We start from the raw sequence: 16,873 nt of genomic DNA, 5'->3' as shown, positions 1-16,873 counted from the left end.
AATAGACTTTCCGTGGCTTCTGCTATATTTGGTGGTTTATAACAGACTCCTATGATAATTTTATTATTGTTTTTTGCCCCATGTATCTCCACCCATAAGGACTCGACCTCCTCATTTCCCTCCCATACATCTTCCCGTATTGTAGGCTTTAGACACGTCTTTACATATAGACAGACTCCACCCCCTTTCCGATTTCGTCGATCCCTTCTAAACAGACTGTAACCCTGTAAGTTAACTGCCCAGTCATAGCTTTCATCTAACCATGTCTCGGTTATTCCCACTATGTCATAGTTACCTGGAGATATTTCTGCTTCCAGTTCATCCATCTTGTTTGTCAGGCTCCTGGCATTTGCTAGCACGCAGTTTACACAATTTTGTTTTGTTCCAATCTTCTCCCTGTGGATTGTATTAGAAATTTTCTTACCTCCCTTTCAAGTATCTTGTCTTGGACCTTCTTTGTCGCACTTCATATCTTTCATTAGTATGTTCTCTGGTTTCATATTCGTGTCCGGCATTTCTCTTCCCATCCCCTCTTCTTCTAGTTTAACGCCCTCCTGATGAGTGTTGCGAGTCTCCTGGCGAATGTGTGTTTCTCGGGTTTGTTGAGGTGTAGTCCGTCTCTGGCAAGGAGTCCGTCGTAGAGGTAATTCACACCGTGGTCCAGGAATCCAAATCCTTGTTGTCTGCACCATCGTCTCAGCCAGTTATTCACATCAAGGATCCTGTTCCATCTCCTGACGCCATGCCCGTCTACTGGAAGGATAGAAGAAAAAACTACCTGCGCATTCAGTTCTTTTACTTTCTTCCCCAATGCTTCAAAGTCCTTGCAGATTGTCGGTAGGTCCTTCCTTGCCGTGTCATTGGTGCCAACATGTATCAGAAGAAATGGGTGGACATCCTTGGAACTGATGAGCTTCGGTATCCTATCTGTAACCTCCTTGATCTTCGCACCTGGGAGGCAGCATACTTCTCTTGCGGTTATGTCCGGTCTGCAGATAGCTGCTTCTGTTCCTCTCAGTAGTGTGAACCTGCTTTCATCTGTGAAGAGCACAGGGCGCCAGTGGCGACTTTGCCAATCCTGGTGTTCTGTGGCAAATGCCAAGCGTCCTGCACGGTGTTGGGCTGTGAGCACAACCCCCATCTGTGGACGTCAAGCCTTCATACCACCCTCATGGAGTCTGTTTCTAACCGTTTGTGCAGAGACATGCACATTTGTGTCCTGCTGGAGGTCATTTTGCAGGGCTCTGGCAGTTCTCCTCCTTGCACAAAGGTGGAGGTAGTGGTCCTGCTACTAAGTTGTTGCCTTCCTACGGTCCCCTCCACGTCTCCTAGTGTACTGGCCTGTCTCCTGGTAGCGCCTCCAGCCTCTGGACACTATGCTGACAGACACGGCAAACCTTCTTGCCACAGCTCGCATTGATGTGCCATCCTGGATGAGCTTCACTACCTGAGCAACTTCTGTGGGTTGTAGAGTCCATCTCATGCTACCACGAGTGTGAAAGCGCAACCAACATTCAAAAGTGACCAAAACATCAGCCAGAAAGCATTGGTACTGAGATGTGGTCTGTGGTCCCCACCTGCAGAACCACTCCTTTATTGAGGGTGTCTTGATAATTGCCAATAATTTCCATCTATTGTCTGTTCCATTTGCACAACAGCATGTGAAATTGATTGTCAATCAGTGTTGCTTCCTAAGTGGACAGTTTGATTTCACAGAAGTTTGACTTACTTGGAGTTATATTCTGTTGTTGAAGTGTTCCCTTTATTTTTTTGAGCAGTGTGTATATACAGTGCTGGCCAAAAGTATTGGCATCCCTGCAATTCTGTCAGATAATACCCAGTTTCTTCCTGAAAATTATTGCAATCACAAATTCTTTGGTATTATTCTCTTCATTTAATTTGTCTTCAATGAAAAAACACAAAAAGAATTGACCTAAAGTCAAATTGGATATAATTCCACACCAAACCTAAAAAAGGGGGTGGACAAAAGTATTGGCACTGTTTGAAAAATCATGTGATGCTTCTCTAATTCGTGTAATTAACAGCACCTGTAACTTACCTGTGGCACCTAACAGGTGTTGGCAATAACTAAATCACACTTGCAGCCAGTTAACATGGATTAAAGTTGACTCAACCTCTGTCCTGTGTCCTTGTGTGTACCACATTAAGCATGGAGAAAAGAAAGAAGACAAAAGAACTGTCTGAGGACTTGAGAAACCAAATTGTGAGGAAGCATGAGCAATCTCAAGGCTACAAGTCCATCTCCAAAGACCTGAATGTTCCTGTGTCTTCCATGCGCAGTGTCATCAAGAAGTTTAAAGCCCATGGCTCTGTGGCTAACCTCCCTAGATGTGGACGGAAAAGAAAAATTGACGAGAGATTTCAACGCAAGATTGTGCGGATGGTGGATAAAGAACCTCGACTAACATCCAAACAAGTTCAAGCTTCCCTGCAGTCTGAGGGTACAACAGTGTCAATCCATACTATCCGTCGGCGTCTGAATGAAAAGGGACTCTATGGTAGGATACTCGGGAAGACCCCACTTCTTACCCCGAGACATAAAAAAGCCAGGCTGGAGTTTGCCAAAACTTACCTGAGAAAGCCTAAAACGTTTTGGAAGAATGTTCTCTGGTCAGATGAGACAAAAGTAGAGCTTTTTGGGAAAAAGCATCAACATAGAGTGTACTGGAAAAAAAAAGGCATTCAAAGAAAAGAACACTGTCCCTACAGTCAAACATGGCGGAGGTTCCCTGATGTTTTGGGGTTGCTTTGCTGCCTCTGGCACTGGACTGCTTGACCGTGTGCATGGCATTATGAAGTCTGAAGACTACCAACAAATTTTGCAGCATAATGTAGGGCCCAGTGTGAGAAAGCTAGGTCTCCCTCCGAGGTCATGGGTCTTCCAGCAGGACAATGACCCAAAACACACTTCCAAAAGCACTATAAAATGGTTTGAGAGAAAGCACTGGAGACTTCTAAGGTGGCCAGCAATGAGTCCAGACCTGAATCCCATAGAACACCTGTGGAGAGATCTCAAAATGGGAGTTTGGAGAAGGCACCCTTCAAATATCAGGGACCTGGAGCAGTTTGCCAAAGAAGAATGGTCTACAATTCCAGCAGAGCATTGTAAGAAACTCATTGATGGTTACCGGAAGCGGTTGTTCGCAGTTATTTTGGCTAAAAGTTGTGCAACCAAGTATTAGGCTGAGGGTTCTAATACTTTTGTCTGGCCCATTTTTGGAGTTTTGTGTGAAATGATCAATGATTTGATTTTTGCTTCATTCTCTTTTGTGTTTTTTCCTTGCAAGCAAATTAAATGAAGAGAATAATACCAAAGAATTTGTGATTGCAATCATTTTCAGGAAGAAACGGAGTATTATCTGACAGAATTGCAGGGGTGCCAATACTTTTGGCCAGCACTGTATGTGTGTGTGTGTATGTATGTATATAATATAATCTATTTATTTAGTGTGTGTATATACACATATATTTACTTGTGTGTGTATATATTTGTGTGTATTAGTATGATATATAGCATGTTGTGTTATGTGTTGTTGGGTCTCTCCTCTGCACATGGAGGTAGACTCAGGTAGACTGTCTTTATAAATCTTCTGCTGGGTTTATTAAGGGCACTGCATAAACCATGGCAATGTTAGCAAAATAAACATGTCCTTCACAGCCTAACAGGAAAACAAAAACATAATGTATGGCTCAGTCTTTTTTGCTACTGGTAACCACCCGCTTCAGGAACAAACCCAAGGCTTGACTTTCCTTCACATATAGCTCCAGATCTTGTGCCTCCAGACCCACCCCACACCAAATGCTTTAAAAGGCTGAGAATTTATCCTCCTCCCTCTCTACAGGTGTTTAATTGCCCTAACAGTAAACATGGCTGATTAACCCCTCTCTACACTTCGAGTGCTAGATCATTTTTCCCATGTTTATATTACTGGAGCTAACAATCTGTGCTACATATCTCCCATTCAGTACACACACAAATACTACAAATATTTTTTCTTCTGTCTGGTTGTTGATGCCATTTTACTGGTGATGAATTGAAAGTGCTTGAAGTTGTCATCATGCAAGACCTTAATTTTAGCCAAAATGCTTTTGAATATAGGTATGGTCTATGTGTGATCTATCCTGAAAACTGCCTTGTACCTCCATGCAATGCTCTGCAGCCTATCACTGGTATACATTTCTCACTCCTCTGTTGTTTAATCCATGATACTTTAAGGTCATCACACTTACTTTAGCATTTTATGATCCATGTAGAGTTGCCAGTCTGTTTTTTTTTCTGCAGTTTATGGTCTCCTGTTGTCTTAAGCTAGTTGATTGATTGCTAACGAGTTAAATCTGTGTAGATCTAAGCAGATACGTCCCTATATATTGAGACATAGTCAAGGGGCAGCATTTATTCGGGGGAATTTATGCATATACCATTTATGCATACTTTATCGAATTGCCATAATTTATCAAAGTGCCGCGGCAGTTAGAAAATGGCAGTTGGACAGGGCAGGAGACAGGTAAGACATGCAAGACAATTAAACAAACTTGCTTCCAGGTCATCTTTTTGGCAAACAGTATTCACCATTTGTATCTGTGCCATTTATATTCTGGCTGCTACAATCATCCACATTCACCGTTCTCCCACAAATTCGGCACACTTCATCCATATTAACCCCTCTCTCCTCTCTTCTCCTATGTACAGTTGTCATGCTCTCTTCCCAATGTTATACCACGCAGATCCATTCATTCCCACCATACAACACAGGAAACGCTCTCACAAATCACTCAACCATCTGCTCACTCTCTGTATCTTCCTTCTATTAGTTTCAGGTGATATTTCTCCCAACCCAGGACCCTCCAGTAATAATAACACTAACTCTTTCCCTGTTACATTCAGAAACCCTGCTAATCTCATTAATATTCCCTGCATATCTTCTGTCTCATTCAACTGTGCCCTTTGGAATGCGCGCTCAGCTTGTAATAAACTCTCTTACATCCATGACTTTTTCCTCTCTAATTCCCTCAACCTTCTGGCTCTCACTGAAACCTGGATCCAGCAGTCGGACACCACCGCCGCTGCAGCTCTCTCCTATGGTGGCCTACACTTCTCTCATACTCCGAGACCTGATAACAGATCAGGTGGAGGTGTTTGTCTGCTTCTTTCAACAAAATGTACTTTTCAGGTTATCCTCCCTGTACCCTCCCTTATCTTCCCGTCTTTTGAGGCCCACACAGTCAGATTCTACCGGCCCTTCTCCCTGCGAGTGGCGGTTGTCTATCGCCCTCCAGGTCCCCCCCGTCAATTCCTGGATCACTTTGCTGCCTGGCTTCCAAATTTTCTATCCTGCAGCTTCCCCACGATAATCATGGGAGATTTTAACATCCCAATTGGCGATTCTCTTTCCCCATCTGCCACGCATCTTTTATCACTAACCTCCTCCTTCGGCCTTTCACAGCTTGCTAATTCTCCTACACATGAAGACGGGAACACATTGGACCTGATCTTCTCCCGGCTTTGCTCAGTACATGACTTTACTAACTCTCCCCTTCCACTCTGACCATAATCTTCTTTTATTCTCTGTCAAGAACTGTGACTCTACTCAAGACACTCCCACCGTCCACACTTATAGAAATTTACGCGCCATTAACACCCAGACATGTATAAAAAGGTTGCAATCATCATTGGCCCCAATCTCTTCCCTCTCATGTCCTGACTCTGCATTGAAGCATTATAACAAAATAATGCTATGCGCCCTGGATGAAGCCGCACCTCCTAAACAAAGAAAAATTCAGCATAGACTGCGACAACCCTGGCACACGCCTCAAACACGCCTTCTCCAGAGGTACTCCAGGTGCGCTGAACGGCTGTGGAGAAAATCAAATCTGCCCGAAGATTTCCTCCATTATAAATTTATGCTGAAAACCTATAACTCTGTCCTTCACCTCTCCAAACAAACCTACGTTAACAACCTCATCATCTCAATTTCCAATAATCCTAAACGACTCTTTGACACGTTTCATTCTCTCCTCAATCAAACACAGGCCCCGACCACCGACCTCAGCGCTGACGATCTGGCCAATTGTTTCAAAGAAAAAATTGACCATATCCGACAGGAAATTTTCTCCCAATCCCCAAATGTTATGCATGCTCTCCCCCGCCACATTGTATCTTGCTCACTTTCTGACTTCGAACCAGTCACGGAAGATGAAGTGATCAGGCTTCTTGCATCTTCCTGCCCTACCACCTGGACCAATGACCCTATTCCCTCACATCTCCTTCAGTCCTTTGCTCCAGCTGTCACCACTGGCCTAACTAAAATTTTCAACCTTTCCCTCTCATCTGGTATCTTTCCCTCTTCTTTTAAACACGCCAGCATACAACCATTACTTAAAAAACCATCCCTTGACCAGAACTGCACGGCCAACTACAGACCTGTTTCCAATTTTCCCTTTATCTCTAAACTCGTGGAACACCTGGTCCACTCCCGTCTCATCTGCTATCTCTCAGACAACTCTCTTCTTGACCCTTTACAATCTGGTTACCGCTCTTTACATTCTACTGAAACTGCCCTCACTAAAGTCTCTAATGATTTACTAACCGCTAAATCTAATGGTCATTACTCCCTGCTGATTCTCCTGGATCTCTCTGCAGCATTCGACACTGTGGATCACCAGCTCCTCCTCACTATGCTCCGCACTATTGACCTCAAGGACACTGTTCTCTCCTGGTTCTCCTCCTTTCTCTCTGACCGCTCCTACTGTGTCTTTTGCCGGCTCCTCCTCCTCCCTACTTCCCCTTACGGTCAGGGTTCCTCAAGGATCAGTCCTAGGCCCCCTTTTCTCCTTATACACCGCTCCTATTGGATAAACAATCAGATTCGGTTTTCAGTACCATCTCTATGCTGATGACACCCAATTATACACCTCTGCTCTGGACATCACCCCTGCATTACTACAAAAGACCAGTGATTGTCTTTCTGCTGTGTCTAACATTATGTCCTCCCTCCACCTAAAAATGAATCTGTCAAAAACTGAACTACTCGTATTTCCTCCCTCCACTAACCTACCTGTGCCCGATATTGCCATTTCCGTTTGTGGCTCAACCATTACTCCCCAGAAACAAGCCCACTGTCTTGGGGTCATTTTTGAATCAGATCTTTCTTCCACTCCTCACATCAAATCATTCGCTCTTTCACGTCATCTACACCTCAGAAACATCTCAAGAATCAGGACTTTTCTCACCTTTGACTCGGCAAAAACTCTTACTGTAGCTCTTATTCATTCTCGTCTTGATTATTGCAACGCTCTACTAATCGGTCTCCCTCTTACTAAACTCTCCCCTCTCCAATCCGTTCTTAACGCAGCAGCCAGGATCATATTCCTCGCCAACCGCTACACCGATTCCTCTTCCCTATGCCAGTCATTGCATTGGTTGCCCATCCAATATAGAGTTCAATTTAAATTTATCACGCTTACCCACAAAGCGCTCCATGCTTCAGTACCCCCCTACATCTCCTCTCTTGTCTCAGTCTACCACCCTACACGTGCCCTCCGTTCTGCAAATGACTTAAAACTAAAATCCTCCATAATCTGAACTTCCCACTCCCGTCTCCAAGATTTCTCGCGTGCTGCGCCAATTCTTTGGCATGCACTACCCAGGACAGTTCGATTAATTCCCAATACCCACAGTTTCAAGCGAACCCTAAAAACACATTTCTTTAGACTGGCGTATCGCCTAAACACACTCTGTCCGTCTCAGTTTTCCCCTATATTAAAATCTTCTTCAACTTCAGGTTCATACCAACCATGTACTTAATAGCCTCTGTCAGGACTGTACACATACTGGCTGGCGACCAGTCCATGTATTATTATTTATCCTATTCAGTATAAGGCTGCATTATACAATATATGTACTTTTTACCTTTTGTGTCTCCCCCATTTCCTCATAGACTGTAAGCTTGCGAGCAGGGCCCTCACTCCTTTCGATATGAGATATGCTTATTCTGTATTGTCTGTATATGTCCCCCCAAAAATTTGTAAAGTGCTGCGGAATATGTTGGCGCTATAAAAATGAAAACTATTATTATTATAACCTCTTGCTTTAATTGCTGCAACACACCGACAGGACATTGAAGCCACTTGGGTATTCAAGACATCTTGAGGGATCTTGCTCCATTCCATTTGAAAATCTGTAAACAATTTATCTTTATTGCTATGGGTACGGGCCCCAACTCATCCCAAAGGTGCTTTATAGGGTTTAAATCAGGTGATTGGCTTGGCCATTGCAACAGGTGAACATTTTTCTTTGCTAACCAATTTTTAACTGAATTGGATGTGCGCTTAAGATCATTGTCTTGCTGGAATTTCCATCCCCTGCCTACTTTGGTTTTACCATGTGACAACATTACATTCTCCAGTATATCCTTCTACATGGTATCATTAATATTCCATCAATTCTATGCAGAGGGCCAATGGCAGATGCAGAAAAGCAGCCCCAAACCATGACACTGCCACCACCATGTTTCACTGTAGGTGTTTGGTACCTTACATCATTACGTTTTCCAACCAGGCTGTATATATAGTGCTTGCCATCGCTACCAAACAAATTGAACTTGGATTCATTCGACCACAACACCTTAGATCAACCTGTTTCTTTCCATTGGTTGTGTTCTTTGGTAAACTCAAGTCGGACCTTCCCGTTCTTTGCAGAAATGAAAGGTTTCTTGACTGAAACTCGTGCATTCAAGTCAACCCTGCTACAGTTCGACTACCCATGAAAAAATATGCAAAACATTTGGCCCAGCAAATGTTGAAAACTATGTCAAATACAATTTTCATCCTTATAGATGACAATCCTGCTTCCGGTTTATTAAAATCACCAGGAAAATGGCATCAAAACAACCAGACAGAAAAAAATGCAGAACTTTTGGTCTACTGAGTGTGTGGGTGTGTGAGTATTAATCTCCATTAATTTTCACTCTGGCCACTGGAGCTTTTTTAGCCTGGAATTTTCCTTCAGGAAACAACACCTGTACATTGCCACATGGACAAACCTGTCTTAGGACTTTGCTCTCCAAACCAATGTCATGTATGTGAAGTCACTGAATTGGTGAATAAACTCATAATGTCAGGTCACTTTTCTTTCAGTCACTCGATTTCCCTATCAAGCACCATCACTGCCTGGGGGGATGCATACACTGTAAGGTCCCGATGATAATGTGCGAGCCGGGCTATTAATCTTTGCATGTATTGCACCAGGGCAAGATTTTGCCAGGGAAATCAAGTGACTGAAAGAAGAGTGACCTGTCAGTCACAGGAGGCAGGCAGTAGGTGAATAATGGGTAGATTGTACTATCCTGCTGCACTTGCGACTCATTTACATATGATCTCAATGATGGTTCTCTGTAAAACAGCAAAAAAGGATTTCTGCAAGCAAGGTATTCATTTATTTCACATTACAGTGCGTTTATAAATGTAAATGGCCTCTTTATAGAAAGAGTGCCACCTATTGGATGTAGCAATCCTAAAAGTCAACATTCACCTTTTAACAAGCCTCGCCACATGATGTAGGTTAAAAAGTCAATCCAGACACTCCATTTGCAGACGTATTTTCAGGGTGTTTGCTCCTCATCAGTGCAAAGCAGGAGATGGGATTTGGCTGGGTTAGATGCCTCTGTTAGGGGATCTAAGAGGGAACATTTCTCCTTCTGGAGAGTGGCAAGCATCAATGTCTTTAGTTTGGGTATAAAATCCTGATGTGTATAATAGCCTAGTGCATGACTGTATCTGTAGAGCCAAGGATGGGGCCTGATGGGGAATACTTTCCCAAACCTTTCTCGCACCACAATCTAATAAACTCTGTCTTGTGAGAACCTTACATGAAGGCGTGACATAGAAATATGCTATGAATCGTGTTAGGCGGTTGTTTTACATTGCAGAAAGCAGCGCTCGTTGTGCATAAGTCATGTAGTGGTAACTCATCTTATTCTTTTATTAGAATGTAAAACATTTGGCTGCTCATGGTACTAGTTTATAGCTAGGAAATGTTAGCTTGTGGGGCATTGCTTTAGTGTTTCTTTGGACCTTTCGATGTTGGTGGTCCCATAGACTTTTATCCCAAATGTTAAATGGAAAGAAAAATATAACCGCCCTTTATTTGGAACTTTATCCTATAATGGGCAGCAACGTAAAATGATCTAAAATAGCTGAAAATGGAAGTTCACGTTTCTAAACAAGACGTGCTTTTAATTATACATGTAATACACTTGTATTCTTGCATAACAATGCTGTCCACAGGATATACTTTTTTTCTTTTTACTATTTGTTTAATCTATGTGAATTGTATCCAAGTCCGCGTCCTAGACATCAATTTGATGCTTGGGCGGATCACACAAAACCACGGAAAGTGCTGGAAGGCCAATGCCTTGTTTGTTTTTCGTTATTAATACATCAAACAGACACACATCTGCTGCCTGGTATTGGTTTTATAAAACACTTTGCAGTGTGTACAATCCATCACATTTGCTCAGATGCAGAGCGTTCATTCAGCCCTATCGCCCTCAGTCTCCTCACTCAGCACTGGCATCCCTCCATAGTAAATGACCTGAATCCAGCACTTTGCACCGGGCCGCTTAAACCAGCCTGCACTGAAAGCTTAGAGCGTTTGTGCTGCTAAAAAACATAAAAATTTAATATGTTTTTTTTCCCCCTAAATTTGTGAATGTGTCTCTGGAGGATTGGCAGCTGGGGTGTACATATCTGACATGTTGGGGCACCTTGGTATTGTGCCTAATTTAGAATGATTAGTGAAATTATTTTCATGTGCTAATTCTAGCTTGTTGTTAAAGAAGCACTCCCACTAACTTTTTTATGCAGTAAATGGAAGTGTACATGCATGTAAGGTGGTGAGTGTATTAATGTACTCACTTACCACTGCCTTCTCCGATGTCCAGTGCCGTTCTTTTCTTTTCCAGGCTGGCCGGCTCGCCCTGCGCTCTCCAGGCTGGCCGGCTCGCCCTGCGCTCTCCAGGCTGGCCGGCTCGCCCTGCGCTCTCCAGGCTGGCCGGCTCGCCCTGCGCTCTCCAGGCTGGCCGGCTCGCCCTGCGCTCTCCAGGCTGGCCGGCTCGCCCTGCGCCCTCCAGGCTGGCCGGCTCGCCCTGCGCCCTCCAGGCTGGCCGGCTCGCCCTGCGCCCTCCAGGCTGGCCGGCTCGCCCTGCGCCCTCCAGGCTGGCCGGCTCGCCCTGCGCCCTCCAGGCTGGCCGGCTCGCCCTGCGCCCTCCAGGCTGGCCGGCTCGCCCTGCGCTCTTAGTAACCGAAAAGTATGTTTTACAATTTAAGCCTATAGCACATCAGAACGAGGCACCATAAGCTTAAGCATAGAGCATACAAAAGTTAGTGGGAATGCTTCTTTAAGCGAAAACAAAAGGGGCACTTTCCCTATACCCTCTGCCATTTGTAGGCTTCTGCCACCCTGTCTTCTCCTTGGTAATGCAGAGTCAAGCACATAGACTGGTAGTATCGCACATAGCACTGTTGGCCGCCTGTATTAACCTGATGTCTCTGACCTTTTTTTTATTCTCATCAAAAAGGAGGAGATGTGTTGTGTTGAGCACTAAAAATTTTGCCCCTGAGGCTCCATAAACCTATAACTGACCCTGGCTAAATGCATTCATCAGCTAATCACTGGGTGTCTGGATACTATGGCCACTAGCGATTGGCTTGCATCTTTGAGGAAACCCAGCAGCAAGTGTTTCCTATTTCTGCGGCGCCACCATAGGGGAGATAAAGCAGGACAGATACTACTGAAATTAATGAATAAACTTATTACAATTCAGCTTCAGAAATCTATTTTAAAGGGGTTGTCTTCTGTGTGTACATGGTTAAAATTACAAAGTGCTTGTAAAATCAAGCCATTTTGGGCAATATGGTGGCTCAGTAGTTAGCACAGTTGCTTTGGTGCTCTGGGGTCCTGGGTTCAAATCCCACCAAGGAGAGAACATCTGTAAGGAGTTTGTATGTTCTCCCCATGTTTGCGTGGTTTTCCTCCAGGATCTCCGGTCTCCTCCCACACTCCAAGTCATACTGATAGGGGCTCACAATCTAGATTCCCTATGGGGGACAGTCATTAATAATGTCTGTAAAGCGCTGTGGAATTAATGGCGCTAAATAAAATCCTTCCATCCCTTCCTATGGGGGACAGTCATAATAATGTCTTAAAGCGCTGTGGAATTACCGTAATGGCACTAAATAAGTGAGTAAAATAAATATTTGCATATTAAATTTCCCAGAGGAGCATTGCTCGGCGAATAAGCCTCCTTACCTTGGCATGCCCGAGCTGGGGTGTCACTCTCCACAAGGAGAAACGTTACCCCTTAGACCTCAGTCCAGAGCCTCTCATCTAGCCAAATCAGTTCTCATACTTTGCACTGACGAGGGCCAACAGCCCGAAACACCATGTCTGCAAATTGAGATTCTGATTTGGCTTTTATCCCAAGTCATATTGCACGACTCGTTATAGGGTCAAATTGTTTCTTGTAGGATTGCTGCTTCCAATAGGTGGCGTTATAGAGTTCATGTCCTCTCTCTAGCTGAAGAGGCAATTTGCATATAAAATAAACTTTGCGATGTACTTCTTATTGAAAATCCTCTCCGGTCTCAAGAATGGAAGGATTTTAAATTTTATAGTTTACAGCTCTTTGCCTAGCCTAACAGCCATATCTGCAGTAGCCGGTTTCTCTTGGATCCGGCCAACTTCAGACCAGTGATGCAGAGGCAAAATTGCTTTTGCTAGTGATATTGGAGCGCACGCTGTACGTAACAACGGTTCAACCATGCTGTTGGCCCAAAGTGTCAATTTTCAGGAGCATTGCACCCCACGGGAGGTCCTAAAGAACCAACTTGAGGCACACCCTTTAAGCTATTTATGACTGGTATGAGGCTGTATTGGGGGAGGGGAGGAGATTATAGAAAGATATCTAATTTTAACCATAGTCGAACTTGAAAGATTTCACGCAAGTTAGTAATTGACTGGTGTTAGTTCTGTGATCTTATCCTGGTTAGGGAAAACTGTTGCAGATTTTAGCTTTCAGCAGAATCATTGGACAGCACGGTGGCTCAGTGGTTAGCACAGCAGCCTTGCAGCACTGGGATCCTGGATTCAATCCCACCAAGGACGACATCTACAAGGAGTTTGTATGTTCTCCCCGTGTTTGTGTGGGTTTCCTTTGGGTTCTCTGGTTTCCTCCCACACTACAAAGACATACTGATAGGGAATTTAGCGCCGTGGAATTAATGGTGCTATATAAGGGAGTAAAGTAAAATAAATTAAACATTCAGCACACAGACTTTTTGGGAAAATTAGCTGTTTTCCTTGAGATATTTAGTAGCCATGTTTTCAGCACAACCTGGAGGATCCAGAAGAATACCGACTCAAACAAACCAGAGAGGTCATACAGTAAAATGTTAGCACACAATGTCATTTACTGTCTGCTCACCCGCACAGCCCCTTCCCTCCAGCATAAGCCTGCGGCTGTTGTGTGCTCCCGTCAGGAAGGTACACCACACTTATCAGTTTGTGCATTTCCTACTAATTCATGTATTGCGATTTTCTAGGATCAAAAATATTAAGATATTTTTTTTTCTTACTATTTGCACAGCTCCGAAAGGAATTCTTCATCTTTCCCCTGACGTCTATCAAGAAATGGAAGCGAGTCGAAGTAAGACTGTCTCTACTCCTGCTGTCAATTATCTGTCTCCCAAAGAATTGAGCCAGACATCCAGCTCATATTTTAGCACATCTGTAACCCAAAGTTGCACATCTGCAATTGCCAGAGATCTCCTGACCAATGGCAGCTCCCCCACTGCAGAGTCTGTTGGATTTTCTGGCAACAACTTGACATGTTCCAGCTCTACCGTACAACCTTCCAAGCAGCTCGAGTATTTGGCCGGCATTCAAGGCTTACAGGTGAGCACGGCCCTTATCTCTGAGATGATGCAGATGTGTCCGATCACTGGCAGATTTTGCATGGGATTTCTGTAGTAGCGGACTGCCTTCTGTTCTCTGTACTGACAGATATATTGGGGTGCTGCGGCTCTGTTTTTCCTTGTGAAATCTTGTGCAAGTAACTTAAAGGGGTATTCCCATCTCCAAGATCATATCCCAATATGTAATAGGTGTAATAATATTAGCACAAATACTTCCAGTTAGAGAAGTAGTATAATTTTTCTGATTCGCTATGTCTTTCCTCATGTGCAGGCATCGCAGGACCTTAGGTATCCATAGTTACGACCACTGATATAGTGACACTTAATTAACTAGTTGCTAGTGGTCGTAACCATGGATATCTTAGGTCCTGTAATACCCTGCACATGAGGAAAAAGACATAGCAAATCAGAAAAACTATACTACATTTCTAATTGGAGGTATTTGCTAATATTATCATTATTACACCTACTACACATTGGGATAGGATCTTGGAGATGGGAATACCCCTTTAATGACTTTGTATCTTTTACCAGTGGTCAGATGTCATTCACACGTGCTGTGACCACATAAATGGCAGCGTGGCACTTTTAAATGGATTTTACTCGTTTAAAAACGTGGACATCAAACTTTTCCTGTAATATAAAATAATGTAATCATATATTGCTCGCTTTCTCCGGGTCCAGCTTTGGCACCCCACCGCCGCTCTGACCCAAATGTCTGGGCTGCAGCAGTGACGTCACGATGACTGCTCGCATCACCGCTGTCCACAACGGCTAAACCGTGATTGGCTGCAGTGATGATGTGAGCTGTCAACGTCACATCATTGCTGCAGCTAGAACATAGAAACTGGAGCAGCAGCAGCAAGACAGTGCTCGACTGAGTGAGAGGGAGTACTATCTGACTTTATTTTACGCTACGGGGAACATTTGGGGTCCAATTTTCTAAAAGTGGAAAACGCCTTTTAAGTTAATTAGTGCCGGCTTCTCACAATTTGTTTTGCCCTTACATCCATTCTTTGTGCAATGACAGCTTCCAGTACATATGGCGAATATATCCATCATGCATCCATAGTATACTAAGAGTATTCCTTTAGAACAGTGGTCCCCAGCGTTTCTTACCCTTAAGGCCTATTTTCCGTTCTGGTAGAGGTTCGTGAGCCATATCCAGCTTCCAGAGCCGTAACATCCAGCTCCTGCTTTCCCTCTTCCTCTCGGTGGTAGCACCCAGAGTTCCCATTACTAATATGAAGACAGCCAAAGCATTCCTGAGGGAGTATTTGTAGATTCAGGGGTCCCACCTCCCCTACCTTTTGGGTATTCTCGCATTAGCCTCTCCCACCACACTGTCACATCCAACTTCAAGTACCTCCTCTGACTGGTGGTATCATGCTATGCCAAGGCCAGCCACCAAAAGTCACCATCTGGAAACCTGCTCTTCATAGTTGTTTGTTAGGCCATCAATGTACCAAGCTGACAGACAGCTAAGCCACCCGCTAGGGGCTCTGTAGGCCACCCGCTAGGGGCTCTGTAGGCCACCCGCTAGGGGCTCCTGAGCCACACGTTTGGGACCCCTGTGTTAGAATATCTTGGACACAGTGCTTATGCAGTGCTACCCGTCGGAGGCGTCTGGCCTGCTAAAGTATAATAGAAGTCTGAACAGACACGAATATCTAGCTTACAAGCTGCGCGTTTGTGAAGCTTTATCGTGTAATCACTTTGTAAAAGCATGTCCTGTATAAATTTGTGACTAGAACATAACGCCTTGGGTAGTGTCTTTGCAATTAGTTTGTTTTTCTTAAAAAAAAAAAAAAAAAAAAAAAAAAGTTTAGGAAATCATTTTACTAACAATGTGACAGAGTAAAAGGGCGAAATGGTTTTGAACACAATAACTAGGCTGTGAGCTCAGACAGATATTGAGGCCGATTCAGCATTGCATTTTTCTGAAATAATATTTTTATTCTTGCCTTATAAGTTAATTTTACCTGATTTTTGTCTTTCTTTTTTTCAAAATCCTGGGTGTGGTTTTGGTTATCTGGATATTTTACCCTAATTCATCAGTGTGACTTTGTGCACCATTGTACTCCAGGGTCCTAGCTGTCTCTGCAGTCTCTTCCATATACAGCACTCGGGCACTCCTGTGTTCTTTGAGAGCCGCTGCCAGACATCTCTAGGGGCAGCTTATGGCAGGGAGATCAGTAGTCTGAAATGGGTCATCCCCTCAACCCAACACACCCACACACTAGACTTCAGTATAGGCGGTTTCAGCTGACATTAGAGTCTGTTATATAGTTTATCCTTCATTCTCTAGAATCGCTAAATTATCTATTGTCCACAAGGCCATTTGTTGTGAGAAAAGCATCCAGCCCTTTTTTTTAAATGCTGTTCGTGTCGGCCATTACTACCTCTTGTGGTCGGTATTCCACAGTCTGACTGCTCTGACTGTAAAGAACCCTTTCCTGTTTATCTGCCTGAATTGCCTTTCTTGCACCCCTAATGAGTGCCCCCTGTTCCTTAGTATGGTCTTTGGAAGGAATAAGTCATGTGCTAGACCTTTGTACTGACCACACATGTATTTATACATGTAAATGAGATCTCCTCTGAGGCGTCTTTTTTTCTAAGCTAAACCAGCTCAACTTTTCCAATACATCCTAAAATCTTGTTTGCTTTTGCGGCTGGTGCTTGACATTGAGTACTGCTGGCTCAGCTTACTTGTAACCAGAATACCCAAATCCTTCTCCTGTTCTGTAGTCCCGAGTATACTCCCATTGAATGTGTGTGCAGCAATAGGATTACTCCGTCCTAGGTGCATTACTCTTCATTTATCTACATAAGGCTACGTGCCCACGTAGCAGATTTGATGCAGAGCGTTTTTGCCTCTCTG

General features: G+C 43.9%; 1 protein-coding gene across 4 annotated transcripts in view; it reads left to right on the top strand.

Annotated features, from left to right (window-relative positions):
- The window catches only part of STAU2 (staufen double-stranded RNA binding protein 2), a 379,482-nt gene that overhangs the window by 258,348 nt on the left and 104,261 nt on the right, over nt 1-16,873 (top strand). For all 4 annotated transcript variants that reach the window (XM_073679451.1, XM_073679449.1, XM_073679450.1 and 1 more), the window contains one exon: nt 13,665-13,972. In XM_073679451.1, the coding sequence (XP_073535552.1) occupies nt 13,665-13,972 (308 nt within the window). The remainder of the gene's footprint in view (nt 1-13,664; nt 13,973-16,873) is intronic.

Source organism: Phyllobates terribilis, unplaced genomic scaffold (genome assembly GCF_046119375.1).
Source record: "Phyllobates terribilis strain yellow unplaced genomic scaffold, ASM4611937v1 Scaffold_4__5_contigs__length_816908805, whole genome shotgun sequence".
NCBI classification, from domain to species: Eukaryota; Metazoa; Chordata; class Amphibia; order Anura; family Dendrobatidae; genus Phyllobates; species Phyllobates terribilis.
The sequence above is the reverse complement of the archived record's forward strand: the minus strand, read 5'-3'. Positions and strand labels throughout refer to the sequence as shown.